Raw genomic sequence first — 23,103 nt, 5'->3', positions numbered from 1 at the left:
TGGAGGTGTGGTTGGAAGCCCAAGGGCTTATATTAAAACAACACCACAAAAAAACAAATTCCAATACATGAGTACAAAAACGTTTGTTAAAACGGATAACAAAACCTACTAATTATAAATTAATTGATCAGTAATCACACAAACCATTTTAGTATGAGAGTTAAGCTATATGGAGGGGATTACTGAATAGTTTGGTTCATCAGGCTGACCCCCAGTTATCGCTTAAGGTTATTGCCAAAACAGAATCCCTCAATGTGAAGATAAGCATTTCAGAGTATGTTACTTCTATATCTGATAGATAATTGACTATGTGAGAGAGATTTCAGAATTTACCTGGAAGAATCCATTGACGGGTTTAGGTAAACTGTCTCGGGAGGTACGAATATTTGTAGAAGAAAGTGCACAATTGGCGTACATTAATGTCGTAAATAGACACGATATTGAGTTTCTTAAACAAAGGTGCAGATGGAGCCAGGTAATTAGAGGAGGTAGCTAGTCTTGAGTAATTTGTGTAGGTAGGAGGCATGTGTACTGGCCCAGACAATATTACAGTAAATGAGATATTGGCACATTTAAACTATAGTATAGAGTTAGGAAGCAAGCCTGATGACCCAAACCACTAATCTTTCTGATGATACCAACAGATTTCATCACTTTGCTGCAGACAAATTGAATATGATCTTTCCAGGATAACTTTTCATCAATTACAACTCCAAGGAATCTGGTGGATGTGACTTCCATTTCATTCCTACCAATTGAGATTTTGGCTCTTTATAAATAAATAAAATGTTTTTACAATATTTCTTATTGTAAAGAAAATGGGAAGTACGGTAGAAGACACAGCAGCACGGTCATTGATATAGATTAGGAATAACAAAGGTCCAATTATCGATATCTTGACCCTGGTAGATGCACAGCCATTTGAATAAACACCTTGTTCTCTACCATAAACATAACTATATAACCAATTATACACTACCCCTCAAAAGTTTGAGGGCACTTAGAAATGTTGTTTTTTAGAGAAAAGCACATTTTTTTTGTCCATTTAAAATAACATAAAATTGATCAGTAAATTCAGTGTATATATTGTAAATGACTATTGTAGCTGGAAACGGCTTTAAAGAAAATGTTTTTTATGGAATATCTACATAGGCGTACAGAAGCCCATTTATCAGCAACAATCACCCCTGTGTTCCAATGGCATGTTGTTAGCGAATCAAAGTTTATCATTTTAAAAGACAAACCCTTTTGCAATTATGTTAGCACAGCTGAAAACTGACCTTTAGACTAGAGTATCTGGAGCTTCAACATTTGTGGGTTCGATTACAGGCTCGAAATGGCTAGAAACAAAGAACTTTCTTCTGACACTCGTCAGTCTATTCTTGTTCTGAGAAATGAAGGCTATTCAGTGCAAGAAATTGCCAAGAAACTGAAGATCTCGTACAACGCTGTGTACTACTCCCTTCACAGAACAGCGCAAACTGTCTCTAACCAGATTAGAAAGAGTATTGGGAGGCCCCGGTGCACAACTGAGCAAGAGGACAAGTACATTAGTGTCTAGTTTGAGAAACAGATGCCTCACAAGTCCTCAACTGTCAGCTTCATTAAGTAGTACCCGCAAAACACCAGTCTCAGCGTCAACAGTGAAGAGGCGACTCCGGGATGCTGGCCTTCTAGAGGTCCTCTGACCAGTATCTGTTCTTTTGCCCATCTTAATCTTATCTTTTTATTGGCCAATCTGAGATCTGGATTTTTCTTTGCAACTCTGCCTAGAAGACCAGCATCCCGGAGTCGCCTCTTCACTGTTGACATCAATTTGATGTTATTTTAATGGACAAAAAAATAGTATTTTCTTTCAAAAACAAGGACATTTCTAAGTGACCCAAAACTTTTTAAAGTATTCAGACCCTTTACCTAGTACTTTGAAGCATCTTTGGCAGCGATTACAGCCTCAAGTCTTCTTGGGTATGACACTATAAGCTTGGCACACCTGTATTTGGTGTTCTTCTCTGCAGATCCTCTCAAGCTCTGAGGTTGGATTGAGAACGTTGCTGCACAGCTTTTTTCAGCTCTTTCCAGCGATGTTCGATCGAGTTCAAGTCTGGGCTCAGGCTGGGCCACTCAAGGACATTCAGAGACTTGTCCCGAAGCCATTCCTGCGTTGTCTTGACTCTGTGCTTTGGGTCGTTGTCCATTTGGCAGGTGCACCTTCTCATCCATTGGAGGTCCTGAGCACTCTGGAGAAGGTTTTCATCAAGTATCTCTCTGTAATTTGCTCTGTTAATCTTTTCTTCTCCTGACTAGTCTCCCAGTCCCTGCTGCTGAAAATCATCCCCACAGCATGATGCTGTCACCACCATGCTTCACTGTAGGGATTGTGCCAGGTTTCCTCCAGATGTGACACTTGGCATTCAGACCAAAGAATTCGATTTGGGTTTCATCAGACCAGAGAATCTTGTTTCTCATGATCTGAGAGTCCTTTAGGTGCCTTTTGGCAACTCCATGCAGGCTGTCATGTGCCTTTTTTACCGAGGAGTGGCTTCCGTCTGGTCACTCTACCATAAAGGTGGAGTGCTGCAGAGATGGTTTTCCTTCTGGAAGGTTCACAGAGGAACTCTGGAGCTCTGTCAGTGACCATCGGATTCTTGGGCACATCCCTGACCAAGGCCCTTCTCCCCTGTTTGTTCAGTTTGGCCGGGCACCCAGCTCTGGGAAGAGTGGTTCCAAACTTATTCCACTTAGGAATGATGGAGGCCACTGTGTTCTTGGGGACCTTCAATGCTGTAGAAATGTTTTGGCTACCCTTCCCCAGATCTGTGCCTTGACACAATCCTGACTCAGCTCTACAGACAATTCCTTCTACCTCATTGCTTTGTTTTTGCCCTGACATGTACTGTCAACTGTGGGACCTTATATAGACAAGTATGTGCCTTTCCAAATCATGTCCAATCAATTGAATTTACCACTGGTTTACTCTAAGTTGAAGAAACATCTCAAGGGATGATCAATGGAAACAGGATGCACCTGAGCTCGATTTCTAGTCTCATAGCAAAGGGTCTGAATACTTATGTAAATAAGATATTTCTGTTCTAAAACCCTGTTTTCACTTTGTCATTATTGGGTATTGTGTGTAGATTGCAGATTTTTATTTATTTAATCAATTTTAGAATAAGGTTGTAACGTAACAAAATGTGGGAAAAGTCAAGGGGTCTGAATCCTTTCCGAATACACTGTAGATGCCTTTTTCTTATTCAACAGTTGAGGGATGATTTTCCAAGTTTACTTTATATTATTTAAGGATTCTTGGAATTTGATATCCCTTGATGTAGTATAGAATGGAATATTGTGTGTTTGGCCTGTTATTTCTGGACATTTGGTGTTGTGGTCAACAGTCAAATGTCATTGAAACTTTGAAAGCCATCCTTGGGTTGTCTGTTTTTCACAGAATGTGGTTTTGTATGTGTGGTGCTTCCTGAGGCCTCTTTGGTGGTGCTATGGTGATGGGTTGGATTGACAGCGTAGGTTGTCACAGTGATGAGCCTATGCTCGATCTTAATCAGTCCCTCCCTTTCTCTCTCTGCCTCCCCTACCCACTCGCTTCCCCCCCCCATTGCCACACCTCATCCAGGGTGAAGCAAGCAGGTGTTAATAATGATGCTGGAGGTGGTGAAGAGACCGATATTGAGAGGATTAAACAGGTAAATATTATTTTCTGCTGCACCTCGAATGCCAAGACTAGTAAAGACATAATCATAAACAATACTAATACTGTAAATGATATAATGTTTTGATTGCTTCTTGCAGGAGATTCTTGATGAGATGCGGAAGGAGTTACAAAAAGTCAAGGAGGAGATAATCGGAGGTGAGACTGCAGATATTTGTTTTGGGCCTCAACTATGTTTCACACAGACTGTTCCAATGACGTTAGTATAAAAGTCCAAATTAGGTGAGGGAGAAAATAGCAGAGGCACTACTTATTTTGTCAGATGTTGTGTTGATTGTTCCTTGTATCCTGTTCCACAGCCTTTATTGAGGAGCTACAGAAGAGGGGCTCCACATAGTTCTTCTAGTGTGGCGGGAGGAACTGAGGGATAGAATGGATAGAGGAGGTTATGGCCCTGTGTGGACCTCTCCCCCATCACCCCCTCCAGTGTACCCCAGGGATTTTTCTTTATCTTCCTCACATTCACATACCTACATAATTGCATTTAATTGTACCTTAACCCAGGGAACCGATTTAACAACCACATCCAAACAAAGGACTAGATCACCTGCTGCGATGATACCAGCTTTCCTCGCTCATCCCTTGTCTCCAACTTTTCCTTCATTTCATGACAACCACTGCAGAGCACATAATCACGGCTGTTGTTGCTCTTACTCCTTGTCATGTACAGTTGTATCCCCCCCCCCCCCATGTATCTGTCCCATAGCAATCGTGCTCCTATTCACTCCCTTCGTCAGACAGACCATTGTATTTACTGGGGTATTCAGTAATCAGGGAAGATCATATCATTCATTATTGTTACTGTAATGGCAGAGTGGATGGTTGGCTTTTGTAAGAATCCTCTTTAACCTGGCACAACTTCAACCTCATACGGCCTTCAAATAAAAACTTTTAGATAGGCCTAGCTTTCAAGGGTTATGTTGTGTTGTCTTGGCCAATTTTGAGAATGGGGGAGGACCCTACCAGATTGTTCATGGACCCTGTGGTTGAGGGCTTTCATCCACAGCACACACTGCTCCCTGCAGGCCTGGTGCACAACGGCAAGAGCTTATACTGCCTTGAAGCAAAGTCTACCGCTCCCAAGTGGACTGTTCTGTCAATGGCCAAAATAGAGAGACTACGCAAACTTCAATTCTACAGACTTGGAGAAGTCAGAGGAGACATGCAAAGGGAATGTGATGGACGACTGCCCGGAGTGCTGTGAGAGAGGAGAGTGCTGTGGTTCTGTGCTATGGAGGGAATCCTTGTTCTTTCTGAAATGTACTTGGCCTAGAGAAAGTGTGTATTTTGTGGCCACTCCCTGTGCCACACACTCATCTTTACCTTCTGCTCAAAACAAGACACTAATCATTGGCCAGTGCAGTTGTCCTAAACTGTACTGTTTTGTTTTCAATTTTAGGTGTGTTTTCTAACTACATTGAAATAAAAAAAATCCATAACTATGTCAATTGGCCATGACCAACTGCCTTGGAGAATAGATATATTTGTTTTGAGGGAAAATATTAGCAAAACTGAATTAATGTTTCTATTTTAATTTGAGGTGAATGGGAATTGTTTTGATTGTTTTCTTTTTAAGAGAATATTTTGGGTTACTTTTTTTTTCTAATAGAGTTTAAGCTTTTTGCACTGAAATATAAATAAAACATTGTAGAGACACTGGATTGGAGATGCCTTTTATAGTCAAATACAGCCGCTTCTTGTAACGTGAGTCTTGGGTTTTACCTTTTGTTGGTCTTTCCATTGAAGTGCATTTCCATCCTTTTCAAGCCTTTAATATTTTCAGGATATTCTGGCTGTCAAGGCATTGAATTGAATTACGGTGTTGTGCATGTATTCAATACAGCTCAAACGCATTTATGAACATTTTAAAAAGGAAAGAATGAAATGTATTTAGATATTTTCAATATGACTCACAGCATAGGGGTGGGGAATATAGGAATGTTTCTCTAGTTTTGTTCCTTTCAGAGTGAGGGATCAAATGTTTTTCTCTTAAAGTGTGCTTGGGGACCCAACTAAAACGGTTAGATCTATGGTTAGAGTAGGATCCCATTTATGATCAACTGGTCCAATGATTCAGACAGGGCATACATGAGACCTTATGCATGCTACAGGACAGTAACATGCATGATAGAACAGCACCTATGAGTTTAGAATTAATTTCAACGAGTCATTCTAGAGCTGAGACCTTTTGACAGACACGATATTTAAACATATGAACATGAAAATCCTAAACTTTATGAACAAAATGCAGAGAGGACATATCTACTTTTAAAGTCCGCTGCCTATGATGAAGCGTGAATTATCCGGAACTGACGTAAAAGGGCGAATGATGTGGCACAAATTGGAAGTCAATGTGAAATAAATAAGTATAAATAAGTGTTTGCCATCTTAGATAAATTAAGGTTTGTTTTAGACTGTTCAGAGGCCAATGGCAAAGATGAAATGACAGCTGGAACAATCATATTGGTTTGTCTTTCCTTCCAGAGATATCCCCAGCGGCTTCCGGATTGATAACATTCTGACAAAGATGGTGGCTAAATGAAGACATCTAACTCAGGCCGTTTACCTTCGAAAAAAATGTCCCAGTTCCGGTTTGCTTAAGGGGGTGGCTCTCAATGCGATAGCAGCTATCGGTTTAGTTCACTGACTGTATATGAACAAAAACGATTAGGGAGTTGGATGTCTTGCTTCCTCTTCCGTCTCAGATTTTGATCCGTTTCCGCCGCCATTGCAGGTTTGGACTGAGATCAGTGTTTAAGACACTGCCATCCATCCATTCCGGCAGTGGAGAAAACGCATAAACATCCGGGGGCTACACTTGACATATTTTGGAAAATATTCCCAATAACAGCTTGCTTGGACGTAAATATTCACTGTCTGACTACGATTTACGAATCAGTGAGCGAGGAGGTCGTAGCTAGCACGGTGCTAACCTAGCCAGCTAGCTTTTTAGCTAGAATTCCAGGACTCCGTAGAAGCAAAGGAAAACCGCAATGGCTCAAATACTACCTATTCGCTTCCAGGAGCACCTGCAGGTATGAAAACAATATAGCGAAATACTAGTCGTGGCGAGGGCTCGTAACTATCGCACTAAACCCCTCCAGATCTTTATCGGTTGCTTGACGATTTATCGCTAACTGTTAGCTAGCTAAGCTAACTGCTGGCAGTCCAACACCCGCAGCGAAATGAATGACCTCTCCTCCCCGTTGCCATATTATGCTAGCTAGCTAGCGAAAAGACTAGCACAATGACAGTGAACGTTAACTTTCTGTGGTTGCCATCAAATGTAACGTTAACTGCTTTTATATGATGGCTGCTATTTTGATTTTAATTGGCCTGCTAACTCAAACATATGTCATGTTAAGTAATGGCCAACTACTTCACTAGATAGATACGTTTCTGTTTGACAGTCCATTCAATAACAGCCAGATAGATACATTTAGCTATTTCTGCTAGTGTTGACACTGATCTTAGATTACCCCTACCCTGACATTCAAGTGAGGCAGTTGTTCAGTAAACTAAAATGGTTTAATCCACAGACCAATGTTCTATGGTTAAAACAACATGGCTTCCTACAATGCCTAGCTAGTTAGTATTATTTATTTTGATGTAGTTGCTATATCTATGGCCATAGGATGATAAAGGGGTAATGGGTTTGAGTCAGTACAAATGGATAGCTACAGTACGAGTTATCATCAACATTAAATCTTAATCTCTGCAATGATCATTAACCTGTGCATGCGCCTTAAGGTCGGTTAGCCCACTGAACTAAAGTGTTGGCATTAGTTCCAGGACAGGACCCAACACGTTTTCAGTTCTCGGACAAGATCCCTCACTCATCATGCAAGCGTAGTTCACTGAACCACCTCTGCTACACAGTCACACTAGCAATTGTTTTTTTCAATCAAAATCTTTCTAACAATGTAATTCCATTTCCTTTAGCTCCAGAACCTGGGGATCAACCCAGCTAACATTGGATTCAGCACCCTGACTATGGAGTCTGATAAGTTCATCTGTATAAGAGAGAAGGTGGGCGAGCAGGCACAGGTTGTCATCATTGATATGGCTGACCCCAACACTCCAATCCGTAGGCCCATCTCTGCAGATAGCGCCATCATGAACCCTGCTAGCAAAGTTATTGCCCTCAAAGGTAAGGACTTCCACTGAGCCTGACTTGTTTCCTTTGACTGAACTAATATGGACAGATGCTGTGTTTTTAACAACTTAATTCTCCCAAACTAAGTGGCTAATTAACTTTCACTGCTGTAGGCCATCATTTTCCTATGTGTTGCTGTCCTAATATTAAAGGGAGTTTGTGTACGTACGATTTTGTTTGTCAGCAAGTTAATAATCTAGGCCTGTCACATTCTGCTTCACCTGTTAATGACCATATACAGGCCTGTCCATTTATTTTTTGTTTAAAAAAATCAGAAGTAAAACTGCTTGTGAGTTGCAATTTATAGTCTACATTTGAAACAATTGAACCCCTTTTGTACACTGATAAAATTGTCATACTATCATGAATGCTTTTTCTATTTTTGCTTGTTTTTGCTCTTTTCGTTTCTTAATGCTTTCTTATATGTTTGCAGACGGTGAGTTGGATTTTATATATCATGAGTTGTGGAAGTTGTAATCATGTTTGCACTGTGTTGGAATGTCTGCCCAGTACTGTATATGTTCTGTTTACATAGGAAAGAGTGTTCGAAAGTAGAATGGAAGCACAAGGGGATTGATTTCAAAAAACAGGAGGCTATAGGGTAAATGGCAAACAGAATAGGGATGTTCAAGGGAGTTCATCAAGACCTCTAGGTTTGAGGAAAAAAGGGTTAAAGTAAAAACATCTGACAATACCTTGTGCACCTTTTATATTGCACACTACTGTCTCAATTGCGTAGAGGTCAAGGCTAATGCATAGGCTGAGCCAGTGAAACATTCCTCTGAAGCAAGATCCTTATGATAACTTTTGATAATGTATTATTCATTCCCCTATTATGACTATATCCAGTTTGAGAGCTGGTCTTGGACTATAGGCCAAAATAGTCATGGATTGCATGATTTTTGTCAGTGCATCCTGGGCTGCAGTGTAAGAACCTTGCATTCATAGACAAAGTGTAATGCAGATTAGATTTCAAGAAAATCAGATATGCAATGCAACATTTCAATACTAGACTATTGTAGAACATTTATTTGTATTTGTTGATTGATTAATATTGATTTGACATTTTATGTATTCTATTTTAAGCGTTCACTTGTCAGACAAGAGACACTACTGACCAAAAGTATGTGGACACCTGCTCGTCGAACATCTTATTAAAAAATAATGGTCATTAATATGGAGTTGGGCCCCCCTTTGCTGCTATAACAGTCTCCACTCTTCTGGGAAGGCTTTCCGCTAGATGTTGGAACATTGCTGCAGGGACTTGCTTCCATTCAGCCACAAGAGCATTAGTGAGGTCGTACACTGATGTTGGGTGATTAGGCCTGTCTCACAGGTCTTCGGCGTTCCAATTCATCCCAAAGGTGTTAGATGGAGTTGAGGTCAGGGCTCTGTGCAGGCCAGTCAAGTTCTTCCACACCGATTTCGACAAACCATTTCTGTATGGACTTCGCTTTGTGCACGAGGGCGTTGTCATGCTGAAACAGGAAAGGGCCTTCCCCACACTGTTGCCGCAAAGTTGGAAGCACAGAATCGTATAAAATGACTTATGCTGTAGCATTAAGATTTCCCTTCCCTGGAACTAAGGGGCCTAGCCCAAACCATGAAAACATCCCCAGACCATTATTCCTCCTCCACCAAACTTTACAGTTGGCAGTATGCATTGGGGCAGGTAGCATTCTCCTGGCATCAGCCAAACCCAAATTTGTCTGTCGGACTGCCAGATGATAACGTGTGATTCATCACTCCAGAGAACCCATTTCCACTGCTCCAGAGTCCAATGGCGACAAGCTTTACACCACTCCAGCAGAAGCTTGTCATTGTGCATGGTGCTCTTAGGCTTGTGTGCGGCTGCTCGGCCATGGACACCCAACGAACAGTTATTGTGCTGACGTAGCTTCCAGAGGCAGTTTGGAACTCTGTAGATAGTGTTGTGGCCGAGAATAGATTATTTTTACATTCTACCTGTTTCAGCACTCGGCGGTCCTTTTCTGTGCGCTTGTGTGGCCTACCACTTCACGGCTGCGCCATTTTTGCTCATAGACGTTTCCATTTCATGATAACAGCACTTACAGTTGACCGGGGCAGCTATAGCAGGGTAGAAATTTTACGAACTGACTTGTTGGAAAGGCGGCATCCTATGACGGTGCCACGTTGAAAGTCACTGAGCTCTAAAGTAAGGCCATTCTACTGCCAATATTTGTCTACGGAGATTGCATGTCTGTGTGCTCGATTTTATACACCTGTCAGTAACGAGTGTGGCTGAAATGGCCAAATCCACTAATTGAAGGGATGTCCACATACTTTTGTGTGTACAGTACCAGTCAAAAGTTTGGACACACCTACTTGTTCCAGGGTTTTCCCTTATTTTCACAATTTTCTACATTGTAGAATAATTGTGGAGACATCAAAACGATGTAATTGCACATGGAATCATGTACTAAGCAAAAAAGTGTTAAACAAATCAAAATATATTTGAGATTCTTCAAAGTAGTCACCCTTTGCCTTGATGACAGCTTTGCACACTCTTGGCATTCTCTCAACCAGCTTCATGGGGTAGTCACCTGGATTGCATTTCAATTAACAGGTATGCCTTCATGCGTGTTGGGACACAGTAGGGGTGGTATACAGAAGATAGCACTATTTGGTAAAATACCAATTCCATATTATGGCAAGAACAGCTCAAATAAGCTAAGAGAAACGACAGTTCATCGTTACTTTAGGACGTGATGGTCAGTCAATACGGAAAATGTCAAGAACTGAAAGTTTGTTCAAGTGCAGTCGTGAAAACCGTTAAGTGATATGATGAAACTGGCTCTCACGAGGACCACCATAGGAAAGGAAGACCCAGACTTAACTCTGCTGCAGAGGATAAGTTCATTAGACTTACCAACCCCAGAAATTGGCAATTAACTACACCTCAGATTGCAGCCCAAATAAATGCTTCAGACTTGATGTATCAGGTACATCTCAACATCAACTGTTCAGAGGAGATTGCATGAATCAGGCCTTCATGGTCAATTTGCTGCAAAGAATCCACTACTAAAGGACACCAATAAAAATACTTTCTTGGGCCAAGGAACACAAGCAATGGACATTAGACAGGTGGAAATCTGTCCTTTAGGTATGAGGAGTTAAAATGTGAGATTTTTGGTTCCAACCGCCGTGTCTTTGTGAGATGCAGAGTAGGTGAATGGATGATCTCTGCATGTGTGGTTCCCACCGTGAAGCATGAAGGAGGAGGTGTGGTGGTGCTTTTCTGGTGACACTGATTGTGATTGACTTATTTAGAATTCAAGGTACACTTAACCAGCATGGCTACCACAGCATTTGGCAGCGATATGCCATCCACTAAGCGCAAACCAGATGGGGACTATCATTTGTTTTTCAACAGGACATTGACCAAAAATGCACCTCCAGGCTGTGTAAGGGCTATTTGACCAAGAAGGAGTGTAATGGAGTCCTGCATCAGATTACCAGGACTCCACAATCACCTGGCCTCAAACCAATTGAAATGGTTTTGGGATGAGTTGGACTGCAGAGTGAAGGAAAGGCAGCAAACAAGTGCTCAGCATATGTGGGAACTCCTTCAAGACTGTTGGAAAAGCATTCCAGGGGACTACCTCATGAAGCTGATTGAGAGTACAAAGCTGTCATCAAGGCAAAGGGTGGCAAACACTTTTTTGGTTGCTACATGATTCCATATGTGTTATTTCATAGTTTTGATGTCTTCACTATTATTCTACAATGTAGAAAATAAGAAAAAACATTGAATGAGTAGGTGTGACCAAACTTTTGAAATAGTACTGTGTATATACAGTGGCAAGAAAAAGTATGTGAACCCTTTGGAATTACCTGGATTTCTGCATAAATTGGTCATAAAATTTGATCTAATCTTCATCTAAGTCACAACAATGGACAAATAGTCTACTTAAACTAATAACACACAAACAATGATATGTTTTTGTCTTTATTTAAGACACTATGTAAACATTCACAGTGCAGATTGGGGAAAGTATGTGAACCCTTGGATTTAGTAACTGGTTGACCCTCCTTTGGTAGCAATAACGTCAACCAAACGTTTTCTGTAGTTGTGGATCAGACCTGCACAACAGTTAGGAGGAATTTTGGACCATTGCTCTTTACAAAACTATTTTAAGTTCAGCAATATTCTTGGGATGTCTGGTGTGAACCGCTCTCGAGGTCATGCAACAGCATCTCTGTCCGGTTGAGGTCAGGACTCTGACTGGGCCACTCCAGAAGGCGTATTTTCTTCTGTTGAAGCCATTTTGTTGTTGATTTACTTCTGTGATTTGGGTCGTTGTCATGTTGCATCACCCAACTTCTGTTGAGCTTCAATTGGCGGACAGGTCTAACAATATCTTGCAAAATGTCTTGATAAACATGGGAGGTCATTTTTCTGTCGACGATAGCAAGCTGTCCAGGCCCTGAGGTAGCAAAGCAGCCCTAAACCATTAAGCTCCCTCCCCCATATTTTACAGTTGGGATGAGGTTTTGATATTGGTGTGCTGTGCCTTTTCTTTCTCCACATAGTGTTGTGTGTTCCTTCCTTCCAAACAGCTCAACTTTAGTTTCATCAGTTCACATAATATTTTGCCAGTAGTGCTGTGGAACATTCAGGTGCTCTTTTGCGAACTTCAGATGTGCAGCAATGGTTTTCTTTGGACAGCAGTGACTTCTTCCATGGTGTCCTCCCATGAACACCTTTCTTGTTTAGTGTTTTACATATCGTAGACTCGTCAACAGATGTGTTAGCATGTTCCAGAGATTTTTTAAAGTCTTTAGCTGACACTCCAGGACTCTTCTTAACCTCATTGAGCATTCTGTGCTGTACTCTTGCAGTCATCTTTGCAGGACGGCCTCTCCTAGGGAGACTAGCAACAGTGCTGAACTTTCTCTATTTCTAGACAATTTGTCTTACCGTGGACTGATGAACATCAAGGCTTTTAGAGATACTTTGTAACCCTTTCCAGCTTCATTCCAGTCAACAATTCTTAGTCTTGGGTCTTCTGAGATCTCTTTTGTTCGAGGCATGGTTCACATCAGGCAATGTTTCTTGTGAATAGCAAACTCAACATTTTTTAGTGGTTTTTAAAGTGCAGGGCAGCTCTATCCAACATCTCCAATCTCGTCTCATTGACTGGACTCCACATTAGCTGACTCCTGACTCCAATTAGGTTTTGGAGAAGTCATTAGCCCAGGGATTCACATACTTTTCCCAACCTACACTGAATGTTTAAATGATGTATTCAATATAGACAAGAAAGATACAATAATTTGTGTTATTAGTTTAAGGACACTGTCTATTGTTGTGACTTAGAGGAACAGATCACGTTTTTTTTTTTACCAATTTATGTAGAATTCCAGGTAATTCCAAAGGGTTCAGATGCTTTTTTTTGCAAATGTATAATGTGAGTGATCAATGTGTCATTTCTCTTTGCATTAGATGGGCTAGTTTTATTTAAAAAAATGTAGCTCTGATTTTGTAGTCCAGGTGTATAGCATTACACAACAGGAACTGTAGGCCTATAGACTTTTGAGTGGTGAAATTTGTTAACAATATCAGGTTCATCAGAGGCTACAGACACAGGAAATTAATGAATAGGAAACCCTTTCCTTGCTCCAATAATAAGCCAGTGATTGGAAAGCCTGAAATGGAATGGTTGTCAGTCAGTGCATCCAAAGACACTTCTCGTACGTCATCGCATCAGTTTGTGTTTTGTGGTCTTGCGTTATTCAGCATTCAGACCCAATCCCAAACTTCTTAATTCATCTCAGGATGAGCATACTGTGGTTAGGAATCCTGTAGAGCTGCTTGAACTCCCTGAAGTTCACCTATGACTAGGCACATACAATAGTAGGACTTTTTAACAGTAATTAATGGATGACCTTATACAGTTCCATCAAAGTATTCATACCCCTTGACCTATTCCACATTTTGTTTTTACAGCCTGAATTCAAAATTGATTAAAATAAATCTTAACCATCTACACACAATACCCCATAATGGCAGTGAAAACATGTTTTTAGAAATGCTTGCAAATGTTATTGAAGTATTCACACCCCTTTGCTATAACACTCTAAATTGAGCTCAGGTGCATCCAATTGCCTTTGATCATCCTTGATATCACTACAACTTTATTGTAGTCCACCTTTTGGACAATTCAATTGGTTTGACATGTTTTAGAAAGAAACACACCTTTCAATATAAGGTCCCACAGTTAACAGTGCATGTCAAAGCAGAAACCTTACTGTTGTCGTGTCTTTGGCATCATTAAACTGAAGATTAATCTTTATCAAATTACTCTCTGTTATTATTGTTACTTGATTAAACTGATTAATCATGTAACTGTAATTAACTAGGAAGTCGGGGCACCAAGGAAAATATTCAGATTACAAAGTTGTAATTTTCCTAATAACTTTTCAGATATTTTCATATCGGATCAATAGTCTTCTGATTTAATGAATTATTTATTTTACCTCACGTTAGTCTCATTCCAAACGTCGTAAATTGTTGGTTATCTGCACGAACCCTGTCTTCACTGAGTCATCCATACATCGTCTTAGTAAATAAATGATTTAACTAAGTAATTCACAGAAATGCATAAACAAACAGTAGATAGTTACAAGGAAATGATAACGGAGTTTCCCTAGTGGGATAACTGGCATCGGCGGCTTGGTGTACAAAAGGGAAGTTGGGGTCGTCTGAGATAAGACAATACACAGTTGATAATTATAACAATTGAAATGCGAATCCTTTGCACATGAACACTCACTCATTTGGGAACAATTGCAATCAATATATATATTTACGCTCAGTGTGTTGTCGGGTCTCTGTTGAAAAGTTTGTTTCTGTTGGAGAGTGTCCGTCCTCTCTCTGTCGTGGTTAGAATGGATAGTTCAGAGTGACATTCATTCATGTCGTTATAGAATAGATGTTTCGGCGGTTGTCGGTCTTCGCATTCAATGATACCGAATTCCTAGCTGCAGACTAGTAATTAATATCAAAGACTTGTTCTTATTCTGTCTGTATCGATAGTCTAAGAGTTTAACCACATGTCATGGTTAAAAGATAAACAGCATTATGGTAATGTGGCTGTATTGTCTCCCATTAGTTTCACAAAATTGTACCAAACGGACCAGTTCGTAGCTGAATTCTTCACCGATCTTTTATACCTTCTCCAGAACATAAATGTTGTTCGGACCTCAAGTTCTGTGCGGTGGAAGAAATTCCTTTGTTCTCTATGAATATCCACTCTGTCTCTATACTGTGGCCATGAGGAGATAATCTCCTCTAGGAATTTACGACCTCTCTCTGACCACAGCAGCCTGGGTGTAGGAGACAGGGAGAGGGGGATGGGGCTTGCTGTACCCAAAGAGGGCAACGTCATGACAATGTGAAGTCCAAGGATTTGTCCATAGATCTCCACAATAGAGTTGTGATGAGGCATATGTCTGGGGAAGGGTATTAAACCATTTCTAGTGTGTTTTAACATTTCCAAGAGCACAGTGGTTGCCATCATTGGCAAATTGAAAAAATATGGAACTACCCAGACTCTGCATAGAGTTGGCCATTCGACCAAACTGAGCAACCGTGCAAGATGGACCTTGGTCAGGGAGGTGGTCTAGAACCCAGTGACCACTGACGGATCTATAAAGTTCCTTGACTGAGATAGGAGAAGCTACCAGAAGGACAACCGTGTCTACAGCACTTCACCAATATTGGCTTTATTGGAGAGTGGCCAGACGGAAGCCACTCCTGAGAAAAACGCACATTACCGCACATCTGGAGTTCGCAAAAAGGCACGTGAAAGTCTAAGAGCAAAAGATTTCTTTGGTCTAATGACAAATGTAAATATTTGGCCTGAATGCAGAGAGCTATGTCTGGAGAACCAGGCACAGCTCATCACCCTTCTAACACCATCCCTACATGAGGCGTGGTGGCAGCAGCATGCTATGGGGATGCTTTTCAGCGGCAGGGACTGTGAGACTGGTAAGGATGGAGGGAGTCAAATACAGGCAAATTCTTGATGAGACTCTGCTTCAGAATGCAAACGACCTTAGACTGGGGACAAGATTTATGTTCCAACAGGACAATGACCCTAAGCATTCAACCAAAGCAACGCTGGAATGGCATCAGAACAAGAATGTGAATGTTCTTGAGTAGCCCAGCTAAAACCCAGCCTTGAATCCCATTTGGAAATCTGTGGAAAGGCTTGAAGATTGCTGTTCACTACTGCTCCCCATCTAACTTAACAGTGCTTGAGGGAATGGGAGAATCTCAAATTCCAGATGTGCAATGCTGATTGCACATATCCAAGACAACTCAAAGCTGTAATCGCTGTCAAAGGTTCTTCAACAAAGTTTTGACTCGGGTGTGAATACTTATGTATGTCATTTTCAATAAATTAGCAACATTTCAAAATATCCTGTTTTCCCTTTGTCATTATGGGTTATTGTGTGTAGATGGGTGAGAAATCTATTAACACCATTTTCAATTCAGGTTGTAACACAACAAAATGTGGAATAAGTCAAGAAGTGTGAACTTTCTGAAGGAACTGGAATGTAAATGATCAGTTCAACCAGTCACTAGTGGTTGCTGTTTATTAGCCTCATGTGGATTGGTGATGTCTTATCTTTTTTTTGTATTGAGTCTTTTCCTTCCTGAATGCAGATCTTACCACGTTATTGGTTGCCCGTCGTTGTGGTCTTGCTTTCTGCATTGCAAGTGCTATTTTGTTTGGTCATTTGGTGGCACTCGCACCAAACCATGACTACCACTATTTCTAAATCAAGTGAAATTTGGTATTACAGTATTTTCATTTCCCCTCTAGTCTGTTTGTGTGTGGTGATTACTAGTTTACATTAGTTCGTGGATATACAGTGTTAGATCATCATATTGCTAAACCTTTTAATGTGTGAATTTTCAGCTGCAAAAACCCTCCAGATCTTCAACATTGAGATGAAGAGCAAGATGAAGGCTCACACCATGACTGATGACGTCACTTTCTGGAAGTGGATCTCCCTCAACACTGTAGCACTGGTCACAGACAACGCCGTCTACCATTGGAGCATGGAGGGAGACTCCCAGCCAGTCAAAGTCTTTGACAGACACTCCAGCCTAGCAGGCTGTCAAATCATCAACTACCGCACTGACGCCAAACAGAAATGGCTGCTTCTCATTGGGATTTCAGCACAGGTACTGAAATAGAGGGAATTAGATTGGATTTATGGTTGACGCTAGCTGTATTCTACTGAAGTGACTTGCGTTTTTTTTAAATGAGTTTGTCATAGAAGTTAATCCGTGTGAGTGTCAACACTAATGTACAGCAATACACTGACCTGATAGATGCTAATAACTTGCTTTTTGGCTGTTTTGAAGCTTGCACAGCATTATGAAATGTTCTGCCCTGATAAGGCTTAATGTACCTCTGGAAAATACTGCTGTAGCACAAGCTCTTGTACAGTATGTGTATTCCTTCATTTTAGCAAAACCGTGTGGTGGGAGCCATGCAGCTGTACTCTGTGGACAGGAAGGTGTCCCAGCCCATTGAGGGCCACGCCGCCGGCTTCGCCCAGTTCAAAATGGAGGGTAATACAGAGGAATCGACACTGTTCTGCTTCGCTGTCCGAGGGCAAGCTGGAGGAAAGGTAGGAATCTCCAGCTTGGACATGGAGTACTCAAGGAGGGCTGGAATGGAATGGAAAAATAAAAATGAGCAAAGAAGACCGGGAGATGTCTCATTGTTTTTGTTTTTTTCCTCTGAATGTGTTTTTGCTTTCCTAGTTACACATAATTGAAGTGGGAACCCCACCAACAGGCAATCAGCCGTTTCCAAAGAAGGCAGTGGACGTGTTCTTCCCTCCTGAGGCCCAGAATGACTTCCCTGTAGCCATGCAGGTACTGGAACCACTTCACAGACAAGAACTCAAACCTGTTCCATACAGTCATGCAGGCCCTCTGCATTAATACCTGTTATGCTACAGCTTCTGAAGCCTTATGTCCCTGCTCTCTGTCCTCTAGATCAGCTCTAAGCAAGATGTTGTCTTTCTTATCACCAAATATGGCTACATCCACCTGTATGACCTGGAGACTGGCACCTGTATCTACATGAACCGGATCAGCGGGGAGACCATCTTTGTTACAGCCCCACATGAACCAACCGCTGGCATCATTGGAGTCAACAGGAAAGGACAGGTATGTCTCCACTGGGTAAATGGGAGTGTTTTAGTCCTTTTATCAGGAGTAACCAGATGCCAGTGGGCTGATCAATGAGTTTCCTGTCGAAAACACAGAGCCATTAAATATTCAGGAGGATGGAAAGCTGATCCATGTCTGTAGAGCCTACTGCTCCAGGTCTCCTCCTCAGAATTCACAAACACTGTATACTGTACCTGATGGCTGAGTCCCATATATGTGACAGTGGAAAAACAGCGTGTGGAAGTGTGCTTTTGTCAATTTAAAAATAAAAATGGTATTATTTTTAGCCTTTTTATTTAACTAGGCAAGTCAGTTAAGAATGTTTTTATTATTTTCAATGACGGCCTAGAAACAGTGGGTTAACTGCCTTGTTTAGGGGCAGAACGACAGATTCTTACCTTGTCAGCTAGGGGATTCGATCTAGCAACCTTTCGGTTACTAGTCTAACGCGCTAACCACTAGGCTACATGCCGCCCCAAATTGACGTGTGTGTGTGTGTCTGTCACTTGGTGACCTTGGCTGAGGGAAGCCTTGTTTAATACTGATCTAACGGCACCTCCAGCAGAGAGCAGCATGTGAAACACAGTTGGAGATCCTGTCAGGCCAGGCGTCCTAATCTCCTTAAAGCTCCTGGCTCTCTAACCCTCCAGTCTGCTGCTCCTTTATATCTTAATGTAACACACACACACAGGGCCATGGAGCAGTGTGTTTCTGTGTAGTTAATTCACAAATGCTATTCTCTAGTCTAGCAACATTCTTTTTACACGTTCAATTAAATTCTGAATAAATATGTGAGTTTAACAAAGGAATTATATACCAGTTTTGTTAAATTTGTCAGTACATATAAACTAATGTAATAGTACACATATTTTAATGTCTGTGTAGTAGTGGACTCTCTAACCCTGTCTGTGTGTTAATGTGTTTGTCCAGGTGTTGTCAGTGTGTGTGGAGGAGGAGAACATCATCCCCTACATCACCAACGTGCTCCAGAACCCAGACCTAGCCCTGCGCATGGCCGTGCGCAACAACCTGGCTGGGGCCGAGGAGCTGTTCGCCAGAAAGTTCAACACCCTGTTCGCTGCAGGGAACTACTCTGAGGCTGCCAAGGTGGCCGCAAACGCGCCCAAGGTACTGCCAATGCACCAAAACGCACAAACAATTAAAATCATGATCTGGTAAATGTTTTTTGGATGATATTTCAGCTGCCTTGTGTATAATAAGGTTTCTACTACTACAGTCTTCTATCATGTTCACATTTTTTGAAAGTCAAAACGCTCCTTTCCTCCTCCTCCCCAGGGTATCCTGCGTACCCCGGACACCATCCGTAAGTTCCAGAGTGTGCCGGCCCAGCCAGGCCAGACCTCTCCACTGCTGCAGTACTTTGGCATCCTGCTGGACCAGGGCCAGCTCAACAAGTTTGAGTCTCTGGAGCTGTGCAGGCCCGTCCTACAGCAGGGACGCAAGCAGCTGCTGGAGAAATGGCTCAAAGAGGACAAGGCAAGGAAACCATAGTTATCATAATAAACTGAGACTATAGTTGTCGCCTACTGTTGAGTTTGGATGTTCAACATTGAGCTTAACAGTTTTATTTTCCAATTATGTATTGCTCAACATATAGCACTGGGCTTGTTCAAATATCCCTGTAACTATTTGGCTGGCTAGGACTTTATTCGTGACAGTGTTGGTTAGGGATTTATGAAAATTGCATGTGTTTTTTTTAATAGCTGGAGTGTTCAGAGGAGCTGGGGGACCTGGTGAAATCAGTGGACCCCACTCTGGCTCTCAGCGTCTACCTCAGGGCCAACGTGCCCAACAAGGTCATTCAGTGCTTCGCTGAGACCGGACAGTTCCAGAAAATTGTCCTCTACGCCAAAAAGGTTAGTTGTGGTGTTTCTATCTTTCTAAGTCCTTTCCAATATAACATTTGACTTGACACAAAATGGAATTCTTTAATATGGTCAATTTAGATTGTATTCCGTTTTTAACTAACTGATGCGTTTTCCGTATTTCCCTTCTAGGTGGGCTACACTCCAGACTGGATGTTCCTGCTCAGGAATGTGATGAGGATCAGTCCAGAACAAGGCCTGCAGTTCTCCCAGATGCTGGTGCAGGATGAGGAGCCCCTGGCCGACATCACACAGGTCAGACGGCTAAACGTCTTCACCACCTCAACCATTCATTTATCATCCTATTTCCCTTACATATACAAAAAACACCTTGTTCAGTGCTGCGCTGTGAGGTGCTGTATACAGTAACATGATTGATGTGTGGTAGCTGATGTATTGTCTGTTTCCCTGTTCAGATCGTTGACGTGTTTATGGAGTATAACCTGATCCAGCAGTGTACCTCTTTCCTCCTGGATGCCCTGAAGAACAACAGGCCTGCTGAGGGGCCTCTGCAGACACGCCTGCTGGAGATGAACCTGGTCCACGCCCCACAGGTACACACACATCACACCCCATTCCACACAGACCCAACACTTACACAGCAATTGTATGCATGTTTTTTCTTTTAGTGCCACACTCTTATTTACTTCTCTTCCACTGACTCGTGATGTCATGGATTTTAAATTAATGTATGATGTTTTTTTTCTGCTTCAGGTGGCTGATGCCATCCTGGGCAACCAGATGTTCACCCACTACGACCGTGCCCACGTTGCCCAGCTGTGTGAGAAGGCTGGCCTGCTGCAGAGGGCTCTGGAGCATTACACCGACCTGTACGATATCAAACGGGCTGTGGTGCACACACACCTGCTCAACCCTGAGGTATAGGACACTATCTAACACAACCACACACTGCATGGAATAGAATGTCCTGGAGTGTTCATGGTCTTGGTGAACAAGTGTGTACTTGCTGTGTTTTGCTCTTAATAAGCATAAGATTTATCGACTAATGTGTGCATTCTGGTATTTTTCCTGTCTGTGCACTGACTCTATGTATATTGACTCTGTCCTGCAGTGGCTGGTGAACTTCTTTGGCTCCCTGTCAGTGGAGGACTCTCTGGAGTGTCTTCGGGCCATGCTGTCGGCCAACATCCGTCAGAACCTGCAGATCTGTGTCCAGGTGGCCTCTAAGTACCACGAGCAGCTCTCCACCAACTCCCTCACTGAGCTCTTTGAGTCCTTCAAGAGCTTCGAAGGTAAGCAGACCATACACCTGACGCAAACCACCTAGTCTTGTCCTCACCTGCATGGAACATGGTCATGACTGTCTCAACAACCACATAGTTGTTCATCCTACCTCTCTATCTATGGGGACTAAGTTCTGTCTCTATTCATTCCAGGTCTGTTCTACTTCCTGGGTTCCATCGTTAATTTCAGCCAGGACCCAGAGGTCCACTTCAAGTACATCCAGGCAGCCTGTAAGACGGGACAGATCAAAGAGGTGGAGAGGATCTGCAGAGAGAGCAACTGCTACGACCCCGAACGAGTCAAGAACTTCCTCAAGGTAAGGAAGAGAAGTAGGCATACTATAGTATGACATCACAGCTTACTTCAGTCTTTATTTGGTTAATTACCCTGAAAGCCAAGTCTAGCTGTTAGTTTGATTCTGTGAGCTGATATCAATATTTCCTCTCTTCACAGGAAGCTAAGCTGACTGATCAGCTCCCCCTGATCATCGTGTGTGACCGCTTCGACTTTGTCCACGACCTGGTCCTCTACCTGTACCGCAACACCCTGCAGAAATACATTGAGATCTATGTGCAGAAGGTACATAAACTCATATTAACCTGCGTAACAGCTTTTTGTTTGTATACACACACACACACACACACACACACACCATTGTACGATATGTGAATTTTCTATAAGAAAAATGTGTTTGTGTGTCAGGTGAATCCCAGCCGTCTGCCGGTGGTGATTGGAGGGCTGCTGGATGTGGACTGTGCTGAGGATGTGATTAAGAACCTGATCCTGGTGGTGAAAGGACAGTTCTCCACTGATGAACTAGTGGCTGAGGTGGAGAAGAGGAACAGGTAAGGACTGTGGGGACCGGGAGAGGGAAGTCTCAGCCCAGACTGGTTTTATGCTGTAGTGCATTTAATTGTGACATTACTTCTGAAAGAGAAAGTAGGATGAAGGGGTGCTGTTTGACCCACTTAAAAGTGTAAATATATATCTAGTTTATGAGCACCTGAAACTTGAAGATGTGTATATATTTGTTGGCTCCAGACTGAAGCTGCTTCTGCCTTGGCTGGAGGCCCGTATCCATGAGGGCTGTGAGGAGCCAGCTACCCACAATGCCCTGGCCAAGATCTACATCGACAGCAACAACAACCCAGAGCGCTTCCTGCGTGAGAACACCTTCTACGACAGCCGCGTGGTGGGCAAGTACTGTGAGAAGAGGGACCCCCACCTGGCCTGCGTGGCCTACGAGAGAGGACAGTGTGATCAGGAGCTCATTAATGTGAGTGGGGAAATAAGAATTACATTTTTACTTGACTAATACATTGAAATGTTAATTTTACACTGTTTGCGTATGTTTTCCCTCAAATACTGACCATCTTACATTTCCTGTACAGGTGTGCAATGAGAACTCTCTGTTCAAGAGTCTGTCTCGCTACCTGGTTCGCCGTAAAGACCCTGAGCTGTGGGCCAGCGTGCTGCTGGAGAGTAACCCGTTTAGAAGACCCCTCATCGACCAGGTATGGACCTGTTCCTGCCTGTTTGAAATGCAAACCTCATCCTCACTAAAACCATGGCCCAAAATGTTCTGTGATGTCCCACCAAAACGTTGCTTATATTTCGCACGATGGTTAAATTGTTATTTGTGACTTGTTTGGCTATAAGTTTGCAGAATGGTGACTATTCTCTCCATTCTGGAATGACGTTTGTTTTCTTTCATTCAGGTTGTTCAGACGGCCCTGTCTGAGACACAGGACCCAGAGGAGGTGTCCGTCACAGTCAAGGCCTTCATGACTGCAGACCTCCCCAACGAACTCATTGAGCTGCTGGAGAAGATCGTTCTGGATAACTCGGTCTTCAGTGAACACAGGTACTA

General features: G+C 42.3%; 2 protein-coding genes across 10 annotated transcripts in view; both read left to right on the top strand.

Annotated features, from left to right (window-relative positions):
- Window positions 1–5,385, top strand: part of LOC110507842 (vasodilator-stimulated phosphoprotein) — a 30,198-nt gene extending 24,813 nt beyond the window's left edge. For all 4 annotated transcript variants that reach the window (XM_021588203.2, XM_021588201.2, XM_021588202.2 and 1 more), the window contains 3 exons: window positions 3,629–3,698; window positions 3,805–3,862; window positions 4,024–5,385. In XM_021588203.2, the coding sequence (XP_021443878.2) occupies window positions 3,629–3,698; window positions 3,805–3,862; window positions 4,024–4,061 (166 nt within the window). In that variant the 3' untranslated portion in view covers window positions 4,062–5,385. The remainder of the gene's footprint in view (window positions 1–3,628; window positions 3,699–3,804; window positions 3,863–4,023) is intronic.
- Window positions 5,386–6,371: 986 nt separating this feature from the next.
- Window positions 6,372–23,103, top strand: part of LOC110507841 (clathrin heavy chain 1) — a 26,358-nt gene continuing 9,626 nt past the window's right edge. Inside the window, exons 1-20 of one of the 6 annotated variants that reach the window (XM_021588199.2) lie at window positions 6,372–6,759; window positions 7,667–7,874; window positions 8,314–8,316; window positions 16,832–17,100; window positions 17,391–17,552; window positions 17,689–17,802; window positions 17,926–18,099; window positions 19,033–19,230; window positions 19,399–19,599; window positions 19,827–19,979; window positions 20,121–20,243; window positions 20,405–20,542; window positions 20,703–20,867; window positions 21,061–21,241; window positions 21,386–21,549; window positions 21,687–21,812; window positions 21,936–22,078; window positions 22,275–22,509; window positions 22,625–22,747; window positions 22,952–23,097. In XM_021588199.2, coding sequence (XP_021443874.1) covers window positions 6,718–6,759; window positions 7,667–7,874; window positions 8,314–8,316; window positions 16,832–17,100; window positions 17,391–17,552; window positions 17,689–17,802; window positions 17,926–18,099; window positions 19,033–19,230; window positions 19,399–19,599; window positions 19,827–19,979; window positions 20,121–20,243; window positions 20,405–20,542; window positions 20,703–20,867; window positions 21,061–21,241; window positions 21,386–21,549; window positions 21,687–21,812; window positions 21,936–22,078; window positions 22,275–22,509; window positions 22,625–22,747; window positions 22,952–23,097 — 3,068 coding nt within the window. In that variant the 5' untranslated portion in view covers window positions 6,372–6,717. The remainder of the gene's footprint in view (window positions 6,760–7,666; window positions 7,875–8,313; window positions 8,317–16,831; window positions 17,101–17,390; window positions 17,553–17,688; window positions 17,803–17,925; window positions 18,100–19,032; window positions 19,231–19,398; window positions 19,600–19,826; window positions 19,980–20,120; window positions 20,244–20,404; window positions 20,543–20,702; window positions 20,868–21,060; window positions 21,242–21,385; window positions 21,550–21,686; window positions 21,813–21,935; window positions 22,079–22,274; window positions 22,510–22,624; window positions 22,748–22,951; window positions 23,098–23,103) is intronic. The other 5 variants (XM_036965277.1, XM_021588195.2, XM_021588197.2 and 2 more) reach the window with 5 other exon arrangements.

Source organism: Oncorhynchus mykiss, chromosome 27 (genome assembly GCF_013265735.2).
Source record: "Oncorhynchus mykiss isolate Arlee chromosome 27, USDA_OmykA_1.1, whole genome shotgun sequence".
NCBI lineage: Eukaryota > Metazoa > Chordata > Actinopteri > Salmoniformes > Salmonidae > Oncorhynchus > Oncorhynchus mykiss.
The sequence above is the reverse complement of the archived record's forward strand: the minus strand, read 5'-3'. Positions and strand labels throughout refer to the sequence as shown.